Raw genomic sequence first — 19,649 nt, forward strand, 5'->3', positions numbered from 1 at the left:
TTTTTTTTCTGTTAATTCGTCAACACTTTGACAACTTTGTGCACGTGATTAAAGATGCAGCTGGATTCATAATAATGAGACGTTACAGAAACACGACTATATTCCATTGGCAGCGGGTCATGTAAGTTAGTATCAGTTCATTTCTCATTAAGACATCATCATGACACAAGTGGGAATGTGAAGCACCATTCTCCAAAGGACAAAATGGGGGCACCTCTCTTTGTTTGTTGTTGCCTTGCTCAGAATGCATCCAACAACATGTATTCCTATTGTGACGCTAACGTTAAGTAAACATCAAATCTTCCTTCACAAAAGAAGAAAGGAAGAAGATACAATGGGTGGATTCAGTATTCTAAACTCTTCCCCCAAAGGAGGCTATTTGCCTCAAGAGAACAGTTGTTTGTTTTTAGATCAAGTTCCTCATCATAACCTGTCTGTCACTATCATCTTTTTTAATCAAAAGACCAAAACGACTGTACATCGGAGGTTGGGTGTAGACCTCCACTATAAGGCCTTGAAACAGCAGACTTTCCAATGCTTTCCACAGAACCATGTACAGGCCATTCCTTTCTGCAATGTAAACAAAAAAACAAGGTCAAAACAACACTTCCAATAGTCCATATTAACACCACAAAATTATGTAAGAGGGGGAGAACCACAAGTTACATAATCAAGCAGAAAGAACAAATACAAGACAAGGTCAGAACAAGCATCATGCCATAAGCAGTCAAAAGGGTCACCAAAAGCCCAAGTGTTTTGAAGCATGTAGAGTTTTTTTACAAAGAGATTCTTTTCTTACTGTCACTTCAATTGTGATAGTTCATTTCTTTTATTTATTTAATTTTGGTTCAACTAGTTTGTTTCTTTATTTTCAGGTTCAACAAGTCAGCAGTTTGACAATTTAGTTGCTGGCATATTTATAAAGCTATATTTAGAAAGGATCATCAAATTGATTACAGCTAGTGCTTATCAACGAACACACTCACATACCATTTCATGACTCAATCAAGCAGAATAGATGAGAAAAGATCAGGGCATGAAAGTATACTGTCCAACACCAACAACTGAATCACTTTTTGTACCATACCAATGCATATCCATTCATTTCATAAAGAAATAAATCAGCATATGACAACACAACAGATGAATCCACAAAATCAATTGACAATCAAGTAAATCCACTTTAGTTAAATGAAACAGAATAAAGATGGTACATTTGGAACTAAATACATTTTATTTGGTTATATGCCATGCATCCAAATATGTCCTACAGCATAGGATCCCATTTGGAACTAAATTTGTCTTTTCTGTTGTCCATAGTATTGGAGTACAAGTGTGAGGTAAAGTCTCACATCGGGTAGAAGTGAAAAAGTTGAGCACCATATAAGTGGAGAGAAGACCCATAAACTAAGCCTTAAGGTTTTTAGTTAAAGTGTGGTGTCAAGTTTCCTTATATAGTTGCTCATGACTCATTGGTGTAAATTTCTCTGGTGTTTACTCCCCTCGAATTCCCCAACAACTGGTATCAGAGCCGATGATTTGACTTGGTGACCGGCTCAGACAAGTAAGATGGCGGCAATGGATCTTGGCCTTGGGGATCCCTTGTATCGAAAGTCTTCCTGGTGATGAGTCCAGGCGATGTGTCCTGTGGATGGAGCGGCAGTGCAAGTACCGCAAGTAGCTAGAGCATGTGGGCTCTAATGGCCTACACTCGTGGATGATAATGACTTCCGCTCGAGGGGGAGACTACTATGTGGAAGAGACCCACACTTGAGGGGAAAATTGTTGGAGTACAAGTGTAAAGAAAAGTTTCACATCGAATAGAAGTGAAAAAGTTGAACACCATATAAGTGGAGAAAAGACCCATAAACCTAAGCCTTAAGGTTTTGGGTTAAAGTGTGATGTCCAGTTCCCTTATATAGTTGTTCATAACACATTGGTGTAAATCTCCCCAGTATTTACTTCCCTCGAATTTTCCAACACATAGGTCACATAGTGATGTCACTATCTGACCTATGGATAACAGAAAAAACAAATTTATGAAAATCTGACAAAAGCAATGATGCTATATTCCCACATAGAAGGCATCCATGTCAATTTATTTTATCTCATATTCTCATATTTATTTTTAATTTTCTATTTTCTATTCCCGATTCTTCTCTGATGAAACACATTTGGAGATGACAACACAGTTTTGAAGCATATACCTCGAGTCAAACAGCCAAATTATTACCATTAAGCATCAAAGACAATTCATCTTCGTTTGAAACATATATAAATTTCTTCTTTTTATAAGCTAGTTTTCTACAAGGTTGAATTATAATTTGATCTGTTGAAAATGCCCTAAGAATGAGTACTCCACCGAATTAGTAATTATGTTTTGATTCACTGAGGCAAAGTATCATCAATAAGCAACCCACAATTCAAGAAACAGACTACAGAGCAAAATTAAGATAAATACAGCACATTAATACAAATATCACTATAGGGTGAAATACTAAATCCATTGCTTATAGATAGAAATTAGAAACCAAGTGTTCTTGTATAACAGTTCCATCACTTGTTACAAGTAAATTAAAAAATGAATCTTCACCACTGAAACAAAATATTTTCCCCACAAAGTATCACTACCTAGATAACATGACTCAGTCTCAATAGAAATAGAAAGAGGCAAAGCATTCCCACAAAAAGTCACATTACCAATCGATGTTTATAGATCTATAATTCATTTTGAAAAATAAAATGAGGGAATAGTTTTTCTCATCTTTAAGCCAAACAAGTTTCATCAGATTAAAATGGTCAACAGTATAGATACATATACAAGCAGAAATTCCAAACTAGACATCCATTACAAGGCAAAAAATAAGCCAAACAGTTAATACTTACTTGGACCAACAGTTAGCTGGAGAACCATCAAGCCCATGGCTACTAGCAGATCCACTTGGGCTACCATATATAGTTTCATTTTGAGTGGCTCCCTCCTGAGCTGAAGGGCCACCTGACAATGGTGGGAAGAGAGCACTTTGTAACCAAGGATCATAACCACTTGAACCTGTAACAGGGCTGAAGTTCTCACCACTTTGGCCATTAGGAAGAAAAACATTTTGTGGAGAATGGGTACTGGAAATTATGTTATCTTCTTTGTTAAAAAGAGAAGCCATAGTCTTCTGAGATGAAGAAAGCACAAAATCATCCTTGTTTGGTATGTTCCTTTGTGAGGATAACAGCCAGCTTCCTGCGCCACCAACTAAACCTAAACCTTCTTGCCCAAGTGGAGAAGTACTCCACATCTGCCATGTTCCCTTCTCATTTGCAGCTGCATCATCCAGAGGAAAACCATGCTTGTCTTGGCCATTCGGGGTACTTGGAAACCAATTAGAACAGCTATGCTTTTCTCGGGATGATGGGGATTCAATCAGAGATGGCTTATTAACATCAGAACCAGCAGATATGCTTTTCAAAGAGTGAGGTTTTGTCATTTCATTGTCTGTTCCAAAGCCAATTCCCAAGTCCAACTGAAAATTATCAAGTGACTCAGAAACAGGCCCAAGCAAGGATACTGGATCTGGAACATAACAGGGATCTTCAAAAAGCTCTTGCTCATCTTGTCTAAAGTCATGTGATGTATTTCCAACTGGAGGAAAAAATGGTTCAATAGCAGGAGAAAAACCTAGACTACTACTGGTTGGTCCACTTGCATGGGTGGAAATATTAAATGGTGATGGAAGACCAAACTGAATAGGATTAGTAAATGACTGTGTAACTGGTGACTGGGCAGACAACTGAGGGCTTTTGACTTCTGCTTGAATTTTGGAATTTGGCCTGCATATTACATTTGAATTTGAAGATTGAGGAGCAGGTGAAGATCGAGTAAATAATTGCTGCCATGACTTTTTAGGTGCTGCTGTCCATGGTTGTGGTTCAGGGAGTACCTGCAGGGAACAATTATCATGCCAATACTGTTTATTAGTATTTTTTTTCAATGCACCCAAGATAATCATACCAAGTATAACATAAGCAATTAATCTTAACTAGAGCATCATATAATTTTTTTATAAATCTCAGACTGTTTTTAAATTGTGAACAAACAAAATGGAAGTTAGTGACAAGAGAGAAATTTGAATATAATACAACAACAAAAGCCTTATTCAGACCATGGTTTTAAATTGTGGTTGGGGTTTCGTTATGATCCTTGATGTTGTCGGAAATTGCGGGAAAAAGAAGCTGATGTGGCCACAACTGCAGTCGCAATGTGGTTGCAGTGATTAAAAAAACACCTTTACTTTGTGGCCACAATTGTAGTTGCAGCCACAATTGCAGTTGCAGATTGCAATTTAAAACTATGATCCACACATTAGAATATAATACTAATTTGTAAAACCCACAATGCTTTTTGATAAGAAAAAAAAAGTAACTAGTATTCCATCACGAATAAACCTTTGACAAAACCTGCAAGAACAGTATCATAAGAAGGCAAAGAAAAGGGGATAGAAAGCAAGACAACTTACAGGGTGATTGATATTCCTATCATCTCCATTTACATTGGATTTTGCAGCTGGACGCTCAGGAGGACATATTTCTCTCCTGCTATGAACATGATCTACAGAACTATTAAACTTGTTTTCTTTCACCACAGTGCTAGGAACATTAATACCCCTACCAAAACCAAATGCTTTTGAAGAGGACAAAATTGTGCCCCGCATGCGGTCAAGATACCTTGTTCCAGTACCTCCTCGGTTATAATTGTTTGCAGTGACATTTTTATTTTGTGCATTGTTGGTATTCTGTCCCTTGCCACTCTCTAACCCAGATTTCTGATGCTCCCTACGATCCATTTCACTCTTTTTGTCGAAATCCCGCTTCCGTTCACTTTCCTTGCCAGCTCTTCTTTCCAATTCTTCAACATCAGAGTTGCTCTTACTAGACCCCTTATCTTTCTCTTTTCTTTTTTCCTGACGCTTCTTTTCAGCTTCCTTCTGACGGTCCTTCTCCTTACTGAGATTTGATGATCTGCTGTGATCTTTTTCAGCTTCCACTTTTTCATCTCTCAGTTTCCTACGCTCCTCCACTAACCTTGAAACCTCCTCCCTCTGTTTTCTCTCTTCCTCCTCCAATAGTTCTTTCTCTAGCCTAGCCTGCCTTTTCTCCTCAGCTTTCCTACGTGCTTTTTCCCCTCTACTTTCATTGAGGCTTGCCTCATTTTCACCCCTTTTAGCTAAGAGTGCCTCAGCATCAGAAGGGCATTCTTCCCTTGAACTAACTGTAAAAGCCTTTCCCCAGAGCCATCTAATGCTCTTGAAGAAAGATGTCAAAAGCTTGCAAACCAAAAACAAAAGACCACAATAAGACCTCTCCGTCAAACAATGCTCATCTCCTCCAAAAACACCAGCATTCTCACTCGTCCTCCAGTTGCTAGGATTACCTGGAACAGACCCACCAACCCAATTTCCATTCTCCAACCAGTCCTGACCGCACATCCATCCATTTTCAGACCAAACCTTGCTATTCAATATTTTGCCACCTTTTCCAACCAAGTCCTTAACTATACTGGAATTAGAAATCCCCAACCCCGGCGGCACAGGCAAGTCTAGAACCGGTCTCTTAGATACATGGCCACAGTTAAAACACATAAACCTACCCCCACCAGGGTTCTGATCCCTATAGGGACTCAAGCAGTTGCGGCACCGCCTCGTAGCTGTCTTCCTCAACTTCTGCATTTCTATGGCCTCAAACCTCTTCCTCTCCCTAATCCTAGCATTCCTCCGCACACGCCAAGCTGACAGCCAAGGCATCAAAATCTCATACCAAAAGAGAGTAACCAACAAGACAAAGACACAAGCAAGACGAGGCGAAGTAATCTCGAATCGAAAAGCGGGCGGCAGAAGCTGAGAGAGCGCCCAGAGACCAATTAACGGAATAACCAACCAAGGCAGCATTGTAGCAACCCGGCGAGACCACTTCTGAATCACACACAGTATACACATTATCCTCTAACCCTAACCCTCTTTCCAGTCCCAAATATATCCTATCTTTTTTCCCTCCCAGAAAACCCTAATCCTGTACCTTACCCCCCCTCCTCCAAATATATATCCACCAGAGTCAGACGCAGAAACTTCAGAACCCTAAAATCTCAAACCTAAAAAAACAAGCAAAAAAATATATATATTCAGAATCATTTTGAAATTGACATTGACATTGAAATAGAAATTGAAATTACCCTATTTGTAGCAACCAAGGTCACACAATATAGTTCAAAAAAATACAATTCGAAATTGAAGCGACAGAAAAAAAAGAGAGAGAACGATTGGGAGCTTCGTCCAGGGCGATTGCGGCATCAATCGAAAGGGAAATGGAGGACTCACAGATTCGGCGTCAATGGCTAAAACGAGAAGAAGAAAAATCGGCGAAAATGGGAGCGAAATGCGATTGGCGCACAAGCACCTGAAAGTGTTCGGAGCTGGAGTCGACTCGTCCGATTCGGGTCGGAGCCTCCGTCGCGGGTTGTTCGGTCTGTTTAAGAGAGAGAAACAATGCGCGAGAAGAGAGAAAAACAAGATAAGAAGAAAAGAAGAGAGAGACAGAGAGAGAGAGCGGAATGAAGAAGGAAAAAAACAAAATCGGAATAAGTAATGTCACTGAACCGTGGTGATGTGGGATAGACGCTGAACCGGACCGGGTCTGACCATGGTATTTTTTTTGTGTGAATTTTTTTCTCTCCATAATATTAGTACGAAATGTATGTGAAAAGTAAATGTTACTATTCATCAACATCGCAAGAGGATAAGATAGTATTTTTCTTTCAATTTAATTTATTTATGTATTAATATTTGAATTCTAATAGTGTATTTGGATGGAGCAATTAAGTAGCGAGATTTATTTTTTTAAAGACTTTAAAAGGATTCATGATTAAATAGTTTGTTTGAATAAAATATTTGAAAGGAGATTTAATTTTTGGTATTTTTATTAATCATTTTGATTGACTAAAACAGTGAGATTTCAAATTTTCTCAAAATATAGAATTTGAAATTCTTTTTTCGGAGATGCTCACTCTAACTCATGTTCTTGCTCGCAACTCTTTCTCGTTCAACACTCACAACTACGGGTGACCAAATTTTTTATGACCAACATCGACATAAGTTGTTGTTTTTCACTAATGTTGGCCAAGGTTTTTTCGGTCAAAATTTTTTTGTATGATGTCAACCAAAGCTATTTTTTGTCGATATCGACTAAGATTTTTTTTAGATAATGTTGGCTAGAATTATTTTCTTACTGATATCAGTCATAGGAGTTTTTTGCTGACGTCGGTCAAAGATTTTTTTAGTCGTTGTCATCCAAGTTTTTTAAGTTGATGTTGACCATTGATTTTTTTTGCCGACGTTGGCTAGATTTTTTCTACTGGCATCAGTCATGACTAACTTTTAAGTAAACGCCTGCCAGGATTTTTCAGCTGACGTCAACTAGGATTTTTCAACCAACATCAGCCAAAGATATTTTTTAGCCAATATCTGCTAGGGTTATTTTTCAGCCGATGTTAGCTAGGGTGTTTTGGTTAATGTCAACTAGATTTTCATAGCCGACATCAGTTAGGATTTTTTTTACTAACATCGACTAAGGTTTTTTTGCTGACATCAGCTAGAGCTATTTCTTAACCACATTAGCTAGGTTTTTAGGTTGATGTTGGCTAGGTTTTTTTCTGCTAACACCACCTAGGTATTTTTGACCGACATCGGGCATGACTATTTTTAATTGACATCGACTAGGTTCTTACAGTCGACATCCACTAGAGTTTTTTCGGTCGACATCGGTTAGAGTTATTTTTTAGCCAACATCAACCAAGGCTATTTTATAGTCGATGTTGGGTAGAGTTTTTTGTCCGATATTGGTCAGGGTTATTTTTTAGCCAACTTCGACTAGGAATTTTTCGGTCGACATCGGATAGGTTTTATTGGTCGACATCAACCAAGCTATTTTTTAGTCGATATTGGGTAAATTTTTTTGTCAATGCCTACTAGGATTTTTTAGGTCGATGTTGGCTAAAAATAACCTTTGTCAATGTCGTTCGAAAAGACCCTAACCGGTGTCGGCCAAACATACCCTAGTCGACATTGGTAAAAAAAACCTAGCCAACATCGACTAAAAAATAGACTCAACCAACGTTAGCCAAAAAATAGTCTCGGCTGACGTCAGCTAACAAATATTTCCAACATACTTTGACAAAAAAATCATATTTGATGTCGACCGAAAAATAGTCTTAATTGATGTCAGTTTAAAAACATCACTAGTTATAGTCAGACAAAACAACCCTAATTAAAATTATCAATATTTTGTATTTTTAAATTGTTAAAAATTAAAAAATATTTTTTAATTAATATTTCAAAATTAGATTGTGTTTGTTTTCTATAAAGTTTAATATTGAAATTGCATCTATTTAAAATATAAAATTAAAATTTTGCATATGCAGGAAATTAAATTGCCATATCCAAACAAATTCAAAATTGAAGAAATTTGAATTGATTTATCCAAACAAAACATTTCAAAAAATAAAGAAAATTAAAATCAAAACAATTCAAATTCTAGTCATTTTAAATTCCCTGCAGTTTTGAAATTCCTGATCCAAACACTAGGTAAGTTACTTGTTTAAGGATTTGTTTAATTTTCTTACATTTACTTTTTTTCTTTCTTGTACAATTTTGTTATCAATCAATGGATTAATAAGAGTGGAGCTATTCCAATTTGATCGGGAGTTTTGAGTTTAAATTATATATATATATATATATATATATATATATATATATATATAATCATATTAATTAAACAGAAGAAAATTTTGTAATTCATATTAGTGTTTTTCAATTCAAATAGAATTAATTCTAATGAAATACACGTGATCTTATAAAAATATTTTTTTTTTAGACTAACATGAAATATTTCTGCCAATGAAAATTCAATTTTTGTGTTAGGAAAGACTAACTCATTTTGCTAGACTTAACCATTGTTTGTTATTAGGCTGTTGCTAGATGCACCCAGCAGTTTATGTGAAAATACGTAAATACTCCTGTGCTTTTTTAAAAAAAATTGTGCACCCAACGCCTATTCCTCTTCTTTTCCGCGTTCCTATTCTTCTCTTCTGCAAGCTCAGTTCGTCTTCTTCTTCTGCGTTTCTCTCGTCTTCTCTTGCGCTTTGCTGCTTCCGCGACCACTGGTGTTGTTGCTTCCGGCGAAGTGGTGGTGTTGTTGTTCACCATTGTTGACAGCGTCGTGGTGGTACTTTCGTTCTTTTTCTTCTTCGTTGGTGCTTCTCCGTCGAGGTAAGCGTTTCGTGCCTTTTGCTTTCGTGCTTCCATTGTTGTCTGTTTAGTGTAGTTGGTAGTTTGTAGGCATTATCCGCATCTTAGATGATGGTAGGCTTCCATTGTTGTTGGTTTCGTGCTTCCATTGCTTCGTCTTCTTCGTTGTGTATAGATGATCCACAACCGTAAAAAACATGATCCGCATTTGAGTTATGCGACGCACGAAACATGCGGATCAAGTTGATCTGCGCATGCTTTCGCGAATCAACTTGATCCGCATGTATCCCGCGGATCAACTTGATCTGCGTGAAACATGCAGATCAACTTGATCTACGTGAATTTTTTTAGTTTTTAATAATTGAAATTATAATGTTTAACAAATTTTTTTGGTTTGTATTAATGTATGAGATTTATATTTTGTTTAAGATGGGTTTGTTTAACTAAAGCATGAGGTATGATGCGGTAACATGGGTTTGTTTAAGATATTTTGTTTGGTGTGAATTTATATTTTGAAGGTTTCAATGGTTTATTACTTTATTTATGTCTTGTATGGTAGTGAATATGCAATTGAAAATAGGAACACAAACTAATAGTTGTAGCTTTACCTTGAACACAAACTATTAAGTTTTGCTCAAGTTTAGTGACTCATTAGAATCCCAAAAGGATGCTTAAAAAATTTGAACCCTATAATCCCTTTTAATGACTTTCTAGAGCATTCCTACATCCCTTGTTTGAACTTAAAAAAGTGTACATGTACATGGATTACTTTATTTTTCCTTCAAAACAACCTATAATCAAAATCCTAACTGAGAAATTAAAAACAAAAAAAACACTCAAATACGTTTGTGGTAGAGATTTATAGATCATGGTTAAGACTAGAGGATTAGGTTGTGCGTTAGGTAGGGTTGTTGCCAGAGGTCTAGGGAGAAGAGGGGATGGTGATGATTCTGACGGTGCTCCCCAGCATTGAAGGCCGACCGCATCGGCACACAGGCGACGGGTACCTGTCATTGTTGATGATCATGTGCCTACAATACCTACGGACTCACCTGTTGTACCTGCGGACTCAGCTACAGTACCAGAGGACTCGCCTACAGTACCAGAGGATACCAATGCGCCTATGGTAGATGCTGACGCACAGGACACCGGTCCAAAGACTGACGCACATGATATTGGTGCACAGGATGCTGCAAATGAGCCTGAGGGATTTCCTGGTGGACCTAGGGACCCATCAGTGATTACAAAGTATGCTGACCATGTTGCGGCCATCGTATGATCTGGACAAGTATTTATAATATTCAAGTCTGTTAAGTATTTTTTTTATTGAGTTTTTGGTTACTTATTGACGTTATTTGAACAAATTGTGTGTTCCTTTGTACTTTAATTCAGGAACGTCCTGAGTTGAAGTTATCCTCCCATGGAAAGAAGGTGCATAAATTGGGCAGGCCTGTTCCTGCAATTGAGGACATGGTTGTGGGACAGGATTAAGTCCTTTGATCGCGTGTTCGATAGACATCGGCGATCGGGGACTTATATCCTCCTTTGTCGAGAGGTGGCACTAGGAGACTTCTAGTTTCCATCTTCTTGTAGGGGAGGTTTTGATCACGCTGGACGATGTTGTGTCTCTTCTCCATCTACCGATCGTTGGCTCATTCCATGACTTCTAGTCTCTACGCACCGACGAGGCGGTGTTGCTGTTGGTTGAGTTACTGATGGTCTGAGTAGAGGTGGCCATGGCCGAGACAGGCCAATGTGATGGACCATACGTACTCCTGCAGTGGTTGTGAGATGTATACCAGCGCAGATGCCAGACGCAGCACTGGAGAGCTACTGCTCGCGCTTATGTTTTGCATCTTTTGGGTTGCACTCTTTTTGCTAATAAGAGTACAACCCATGTTCATGTCATACACTTATAGGCCCTGCGTGACCTCACTCTTACTAGGCGGTATGCATGGGGAGCTGCTGGCCTCGTCCATATGTACGATCAGCTTAATGATGCCAATCTCAGCACCAGTCGACAGCTTGCTGGTTACATCACCTTGTTACAAGTAATTAACATGTATTTCATAATTTAATTACAACAATGTTTTAATGAGTGTATATTTAATTAACATGTATGATTTTCGTGTAAACCCTGTAGTGTTGGATATACAAGCACTTTCCGTCAGTTGCAGAGTGCAATGTTGATCCGAACTATGACGAGGTGTCACCACATGCGTGTCGATGGATTGTGACAAAGAAGATTGTGAAGAATGTATCTACAGTGACGTACAGGCAACGCCTGGATCGTCTGAGGATCCCAGATGTCTATTGGATGCCATATGCGGAGCACCGACCTGTGCAGGACTTTCATTCGATTTCGTGCTTCTCGGGACAGCTCCGTTGGGGGCCTGTTGTTGTCAGATACAGACTAGAAAGGGTTATGCGCCAGTTCGGCTATGTCCAGTGCATTCCTGGACACCTTGTCCATTCATGGGTGTCATATGATGACATGGACGATACATGGACGCACTACTCAGACCATCTGGCGGCAGCAGATGATCTATGTGTTGTGCCAGGTCAGTGTGCGCCTGACTACATAGACTGGTTCTTTGCCATATCGCATTCATTCATGACTGTGCCACAAAATGATCCTCCTCGAGATGCATATGAGACGCAGCCCAATCATATCCCTCATAAGGCAGCACTGACATCGACACATGCGGATCCTGACGCGAATGAGCCTAAACATGCAGTGGTAAGTGTTACTATTTGGTTAGATGTATGTCATTTACTTCAATTATTTTAATACTAATTTGTATAATTCGTTTGTTTTCTATTTAACAGGAGGCTTGCCATGCAATCACAGAGGTGTTGGAGCAGCATCTAAATGCGCCAAGCACATCGACACATGAAGAGGTCATCCAAAAATGCCTCAGGATTGCTAGGGGTGTCACAGAAGATCGTAATATGTATGTGAGGTCTCGACTTATGCGGTGCACGGATCAACAATAGTTTATTCACACTTTAGATATCATTAGTTTTTGATGATGTATTTGACTTAACATTTTGTATATTTTAAGTTATTTTGATTAATAATATTAGTTTATAATATTAGTGTTATTTTGTCAATTATGTTTAAATTACTTGATTCGAAATTTATACCAAATTCATTTGAAATTCATCGACATATTATGAATGGAAGTAAGTAAATTAGAAATGTTAAACTAATATTATAAATGTCATTTAAAATTAAGTTTCAATAAAGTTAAACTTTTTTAAAAATTTCAGTCTCCTGCGGATCAAGTTGATCCATGGAAAACTTGCGGATCAACTTGATCCGTGTAAGACTAGCGGATCAACTTGATCTGCGTTTGGTCTGCGAGTCTTACACCGATTAACTTGATCCGCATGAGACTTTCGCGGGTCAAGTTGATCCACGGATCTTTTACGGATCAACTTGATCCGCACAATGAAACATTGGAGGGGCATTTCTGGCATTAAGTGGTGCACCAGCAATAACGCTGGGTGCACCTAGCAACACCTTAGTTATTAGTATGGTTTTAGAATCAAGGACAAAGTCAGACCATGATGACAGAGGCCATCGATTATTATAAAAATTAAATTCATCCAATAGATGTTACAACAAATTGCATACATTCTTTTTTTATAATTATATATATCCCAAAATAAATTATGGTAGACCTTTAATGCATCCTGGTCTAATTTGCTTCTCTAAAATTTAATGCAAAGTGCATTTTTAAATTATTTATTTTTTAGAGAATTTGAAATCTCACTGTTTTAATCAATCAAAATGATTTATAAAAATACCAAAAATTAAATCTCTTTTCAAATATTATATCCAAATAAGTTATTTTATCATGAATCCTTTTAAATTTCTTAAAAAATAAATGAATTCTCCAACTGAATTACTCCATCCAAATATACTGTAAAAGATATGGAAAGTAATGTTAAGGAGAATATAGATCGGTGTGTCTTAAAACTTTAATTAACAATATCTGATATGTGTTTATAAGATGTGTTCAACCACTCAGAATGATTCGTCTTTAGCTTTCAAACAAATTATAAAAAAAAAATTTAATGAATACTTTAAATCCCTATAAAATATCTAGAAAGAGAATAAAAAATATAGATTTAATAAAATTTATAATATGATACGAAAAAAGAAATAACATGTTGGTGGAATGTTTAAAATATTAGAATAATTATATATCATTAGTCAAATTATAATCAAAACATATAAAGGAAATATTAATAAAAGCATTTGATTACAAATGCAATTATTTATAGTATTTAATATAACAATAACAAATTATAAAAGGAAAAATATTTAAAAAGAAAATAAATTATACTAAAAAATTTATCTAAAAATTGCAATTATCTTTATAACAAAATTATAAAAAGGGAAATAGAATGATTATCTAAAAATATATAATCATTATATCCATAACTAGATCTCCAAACTAAAATATTTTACGCACATATATATATTATTTTTTTTTTAAAAAAAACTATTAGGAGCCAAGGCCTCACCAATGATCCATGTAGTTCTTAACTCGTCTATGATAACGATAAATGTTCACTATGAAGTTATTGAGGTGGAAAAAAATATTCAATACTTTTTTTATCCTTTTTCTGTCTCCTTGTTGTACTATTTTTTTTGGTTTTGCAAAGAAAATTCTCTTTTTTTCTGTCTAAAATAAAATATAAAATACTTATTTTATATTTATTTTTTAAAATGAGTTAAATCCAATTTTGTATTCAGAGCCTCCGTGCAAATATTACTCAAGATATATTTGGAATAGCTTGCAACCACGTTGAATGAAAAAATTACGCGTTCCAAAGCAAATTTTTAAAAATAACTATGTTGTGACTTTTATTTAAAAGTCTTGACATTAGATTCAATTGTTTTCCAAAACACACACTCAGTCGTGTGAGCCTAGAGAATCCCAATGGTACAGATTTAACTGTCCAAGAATCACACGAATGCCCAATGGGCTCGAGAAAATATTCCATAAGGCCTCTTTCCATTTTCAGCTCCTCATTTGCTAAGTACACCTCTTTCTCTTCTCTTTATATTTTTCATTGCCAATTATGCCATTTTAACGTTATTTTTACACCCCTCATGTTAAACCTTAGTTTACACCATATCTTTATTACTTGCTTTGGTCCTTATTATGAGGTACTTTAGACATAATCACACAAACCAATAAAAAGAGTTACTACAGTTGATTTTTTTTGAATGTTACTAATGTGTCAATTTTATCCTTATTAATAATCATTAACTTGTTATGAATGATGTAAAAATATTAAAGTTTAAGAGTATTATACACTACTATCAATGAAAAATACAAATACTTAGATTATTTAATAAGGACAACTAGTGGAAAAAAATTACATGTTGCATAGAAATTGTAAAATCCCTTATAAAAGGATCATCAATTCCTTTTAAATAGTGTCTTATAATAAAGACTAAAGGAAGTATTATTTAAATCCTAGTTTAGAACCCAGCATCTTCACCCCTAATCATTATTCTTTTAATCTTGTTTACATAATATCGTGTTTGTGCAAGCACCATTAACAAAATGATAGCAGCGTCAACAATGTTGCCAAACCCAAGACTTTTCCCCTTGTTTGTTGCCACTTGTGTATCCTAATGCAAATGGAAACAACAACTTTGGCTTCTGTTCCCAGGATCCTTAAACAACGTCGATATCAAGAGAAATGTGGTGATATGCAACATAGGGGAAAGGGGAAGAGGTATGTTAGGGTTAGACAAAGGGAAAGGGTATTTTTGTCCATTTCGCATGTTTTAAGTTTCCTATATAGAATGCATGAAGCAAAAAATGGATGTAGGAAGCAATTGTTCAGTTTGTAATGATGATTTGGGCATTTATATGCTAATTAGGCCTAGACCTTAAACTAAGTCCAAAATAGTATCAATTGAAAAATAAATTAAAAATAGACTTAAATATATTTTTAGTTATTATAATTTAGTATTTTTTTTATTTTTAATCTTTATAAATTATGTTTGTTTTCATCCCTATAATATTTTAAATAATATTTTTTATATTCAAAGTATTATCCAAATTACTATAATCACGAAAATAAAATAAAATTAATTTATAAGGATTAAAAACAAAAAGCACTAAAATGTAAGGAGTAAAAATGTGTTTTAACTTTGAAAATATAATGGTATTTTAGTAAGTTTCACATGGTAAACTTCATAATTTATTTATTTATTGTCAAAAAAATTATGTTAATTTTTTAAATTATTAAAAATTTGAACTACACTAATTGGCACTATTGTTTTTAACTTTTTATTATTCCAAAATATGGTTTTCAACATCCATATTTTCTCCCTGTATATTTATTAAAGATAAATGGGAGGAAATTTCTCTTTTCGACGTTTCAAAGGTCAATTTTGACTTTGAGATCGAAAACATTTGTTTTGATAAGCAATTATGAAATTATTTCATTAGATTTTTGTTTCATATATTTTTAATTTTGAATTTTTGTCTAAGCTATTTTTAGCATCTGTTATATAATTATTGAACAATAAATCATGTGAAAAATGTCATGCTTTTAAAATTATTTGTCCAAATATAGAAAACATACAAATAAAAATATTTTTTTCAAACTCCATAACTCAATAATGTTTGGTTACAATGGAAATAAATTATAACTGTGGGCGAACTTTACTTAAGAGTTTTAAATCTTAAAGTTGTCATTTTAAAAAAGACTTTACTTAACCATCACTTCAGACATATGACTATTGGTCTCACGACTATGCTTATGAAAAATGCTCAATTGACAAGAAAAGAAAAAAAGCCTAAATAAGTCCTAACTTTCTTCTTTTTAATTTTATTTATTTAGGCTCAAATGATTAAATGTATAAATATCACAAGCTACAGCAGCAGCTATATAAAGTATAAACTTCAAATCAAAATATGTAAAAGAATAATAATCCATCAAATAAATTGATGAGCGGATAAAATTAAAATTTTCTCAGGAACGCCAAGCCTGTCATATTTGTATAATAACAAAACGATCAATTTTCGGTAATATTTTCAAGATACATTTATTTCATTTTAATATGCTTTTTTCATAAGGGTTTAAAAAAAATCAGCACTGAACATATATGAAACAAAGAGGACCCCTCTAGCCCCCCAATCCCCCAATAAAAGTTTGCAATAAAAGAAAAAAGTATAGAATATTACTTCACCAATTAAGGTAATAATAAAATAATTTCCTTTGTACTTTGGTCAAGTAATAAATATCAACTTACATGGTACATGTCAATATGCTTTTGCCTACTCCGTCCGCACTATAGAAATAGCCAATAGGTAACATTTCCATTTACTTTTGCACTTTTAAGCGAATAAGAAGACCAGAGAAAAAAACTTAGTCACTTTTTTCTCCAAAATAATTATGATAATTTATATTTACGTGTTTGAAATTATCCTCAACTTTTAGAACATTTCAGAGACAGCGTAAATCCCACTAAAAAATGTCTGGCATATTCAGAGTAAGTGAGAGGCAACCAAACAACCATATGCAAGAGATTGAGCTTTGACATAAATTGCTCGGATCTGTAATTAAAAGTCAAAGTTCATGCATGTATCATGCAATTTTCACTAGTCTTTGTGTATGTAGTAGTTGTGATAAGATAACTAGTACTACTAGTTAATTATCATGGTAGGTTTTGAATTTTAACCAGGCAAAATGATGATCATATCCAATGAATTGGCAAAAAAATCTGAGTTGCGTACTGCGTGAAGGAAATTTATAATATACTTAGAGGTGCATGATCATGTAGATATATTGTAGTATTGTGTTTTTGTTGGTGTTAATTTATAATTTTCTCTTTGAAATGAAATGTCATTTTGAGTTTAGTCAAATTTTAATTTCTTCAAAGATTATGTTTTGGAGTTGATTTGAATTATGTTAAAAGAAATATACATGAATTAGAGAAAAATTTGATTTGAATTCTAAATGAGAACAAAAAACTTGAGAGAGATAAAAATGACCAAGTGCAAGAGAGACAATTATGAGTAGTTATCAGATGTTAAACGAATTAAGAAATATGTGAAGATCTTAAATAATCAATTTTAGGCATTTCAACAAGTGTTTGTATCTCCTTTAAAAAAATACATCTTTGTATAAAATTTAATAACTATTAGACGAAGAAATCTATAAATAGAACTCTACCTAGATTATAGGACTTAACGACGGAAAATAAATTGTATGTATTGAATGGATAAGGGATGGCAGGATTTTTTTTACAAATCATTCGAGCAAAAATTAATTATTGTTGCTATATAGTTCAAACTATTTATGGGGTTTTAGGGATCAAGTTTAGATATTTTTAAAATATTTTTTTTATTCTTTATCTTAAATGTCCTATATTTTTTTTAGAAAACAGAAAAATGAAAAACCATTCAATTTTTATAAGATTAAATCCACTAAAAAAATTAAATTAATTCTTTCATATTGATAGTATTTCTATGCTTAGTGTGTGACACGTTAGTTTTTTAGAAGGTTCAAATTTAACAAATTTATATACGAGTTCATAGTATAAATTAATTAAAAAAGAAGTAATAACCATCACATCGTTTCACATTATGTAAATTTTAAAAAAACTAGTCAAAACAAAAAAAAATCTAGAAAAAGATATATATATATATATATATATATATATATATATATATATATATATATATATATATATATATAGCAATTGAACTATTGTGAGGCATAAAAGAACAAAAAAATATTATTTAGTTGTAAAGTAATAAAAATATATAGATAAATGAAGAGGTGAAAGAATGAGAGAAAAATATATCAATTAACTTAGATAATATTATTAAATTATCAGACTTATAAAATTATTAAAATTGTAAATTTAAAAATAAAGAGAATAAAATTGTGAATTACAAATTATAAAAAAAATTAAAATTAAAATTTACTCTGAATAAAACTAACAAAACATAAATTTTATTTTATGCAAAAAGTTAAGCATAAAGCTAATAAATTTTTTATTTTAGAAGCTCAGTTTGCATAATAAATTTTCATCATTAATTTAAAGAGTAATTTATCAACTATCCCTTGAAGAAATGATAGGTTGATAGTTTCATTTGTTATATTAGAAAAGGGAAAAATAATACAAATTAGTCAAGTTTATATAAAGGAAAGCTATCTTGAGCATTACGCTTCATATAAAACATAAGTTTTGGGTTTTAAAGATAAGTTAGACTTTGCAAAATATTATAACCTTAATTATTATATAAAGAAAAAATTTATTTATTTAAGTACATAATATATGAATTGTCTAACACACAGTAAGTGCTCACACCTATCAACACTTTGAAAGGATGTGGATCGTCTACCCAGATAAATCGATTGAACATAACAAGCGTTCATGCTTTTTAGGCTTAACACTTGAGGGTTTATGACTCGTACGATCACATAGATCGACAAAATATATTAAGCACATGCACGCCTTTAGTCTCAACACTTTTGGGGTTGTGAATCGTTGGATCAGGTAGATTAATTAAAAATAATGCACTGATCATAATGAGATAATTAGGTTTTTAATATTCATAAATAAGGATGATCTCATCTCTTTTGTCACTCTAGGATCACCCAAACTTTAAAATTTTGTTAGACATGCTAGAATTTTGAGTGTATATAGAATTACCAAGATCTATACTGAACACATAACTTTTTGGATTAACAAAACAAATTTATTAGAAGGTACCAATAGTATCAATTGAGGATACAAAGTTAAGAATATTATATGATGACTCTATCAAATTTCCATGATCCGGTATATTAATAATCCCTGCATAATTAATAAATACTATGACCCAAATTACTCATCAAATTCAAAATCCTCTTTAATGGGACACATAGTAATAAATAAATCAAGCAAATACATGAAACACATATCTTATATTTAAAAAACAAGTGAGAACATGCCTTTGTTTAGCTTCTTCAATAATTTTTTTTATCTCAATGCATAGACGTAAATAAAAAAAATCAAATAATATGGAGAAACAATAGTAATTCATACCAAATACATTGACAACGAGAGAACACTAAAAAATTCTTAGAAACTCTTGCATTGTCTTATTGGAGAACACATTTAACAAAGTGTCGGCCATAACTTTTACAAGTTAAATGTCCCATCGTTTTCTCATTCTTTTTCGTAAAGGTTTAAGTAACTAGCAGTCTTGCACTAATAATACATCAAACGCCGAGTACGAAAGAAATTAGTTTACACAAAAGATACATCAAATGCAAACAAGTACAGAAAAAAACATAGCATGTTTCTATAGAATAATATAATGTTGTCTT

At 33.9% G+C, this 19,649-nt stretch overlaps 1 protein-coding gene across 2 annotated transcripts; it reads right to left on the reverse strand.

Annotated features, from left to right (window-relative positions):
• Positions 1-245: 245 nt before the first annotated feature.
• Positions 246-6,604, reverse strand: LOC100804316 (stress response protein nst1). 2 transcript variants are annotated; one of them, XM_003552259.5, is made up of 4 exons: positions 6,363-6,604; positions 4,509-6,136; positions 2,887-3,932; positions 246-570 (listed from the first exon to the last, which is right to left on the reverse strand). In XM_003552259.5, exons 2-4 carry the CDS (start codon positions 5,982-5,984, stop codon positions 453-455), a joined length of 2,640 nt encoding a protein of 879 aa, XP_003552307.1. In that variant the 5' UTR covers positions 5,985-6,136; positions 6,363-6,604; the 3' UTR covers positions 246-452. The 2 variants fall into 2 exon arrangements, with proteins under 2 accessions (XP_003552307.1, XP_040867660.1); XM_041011726.1 differs by having other exon boundaries at positions 4,509-6,604.
• Positions 6,605-19,649: the final 13,045 nt, after the last annotated feature.

The sequence above is a fragment of the Glycine max genome, chromosome 18, assembly GCF_000004515.6.
Source record: "Glycine max cultivar Williams 82 chromosome 18, Glycine_max_v4.0, whole genome shotgun sequence".
Classification (NCBI taxonomy): Eukaryota; Viridiplantae; Streptophyta; class Magnoliopsida; order Fabales; family Fabaceae; genus Glycine; species Glycine max.

Excerpts from the sequence above, each read along its gene's own strand:
- LOC100804316 (XM_003552259.5), bottom strand. The coding sequence starts at position 5,984 with ATGTGTATACTGTGTGTGATTCAGAAGTGGTCTCGCCGGGTTGCTACA. Across the intron at positions 3,933-4,508 it reads ATAGGAATATCAATCACCCT|GTACTCCCTGAACCACAACC; the intron begins GTAAGTTGTCTT and ends TGTTCCCTGCAG. Across the intron at positions 571-2,886 it reads CCAGCTAACTGTTGGTCCAA|AAAGGAATGGCCTGTACATG; the intron begins GTAAGTATTAAC and ends TTTACATTGCAG.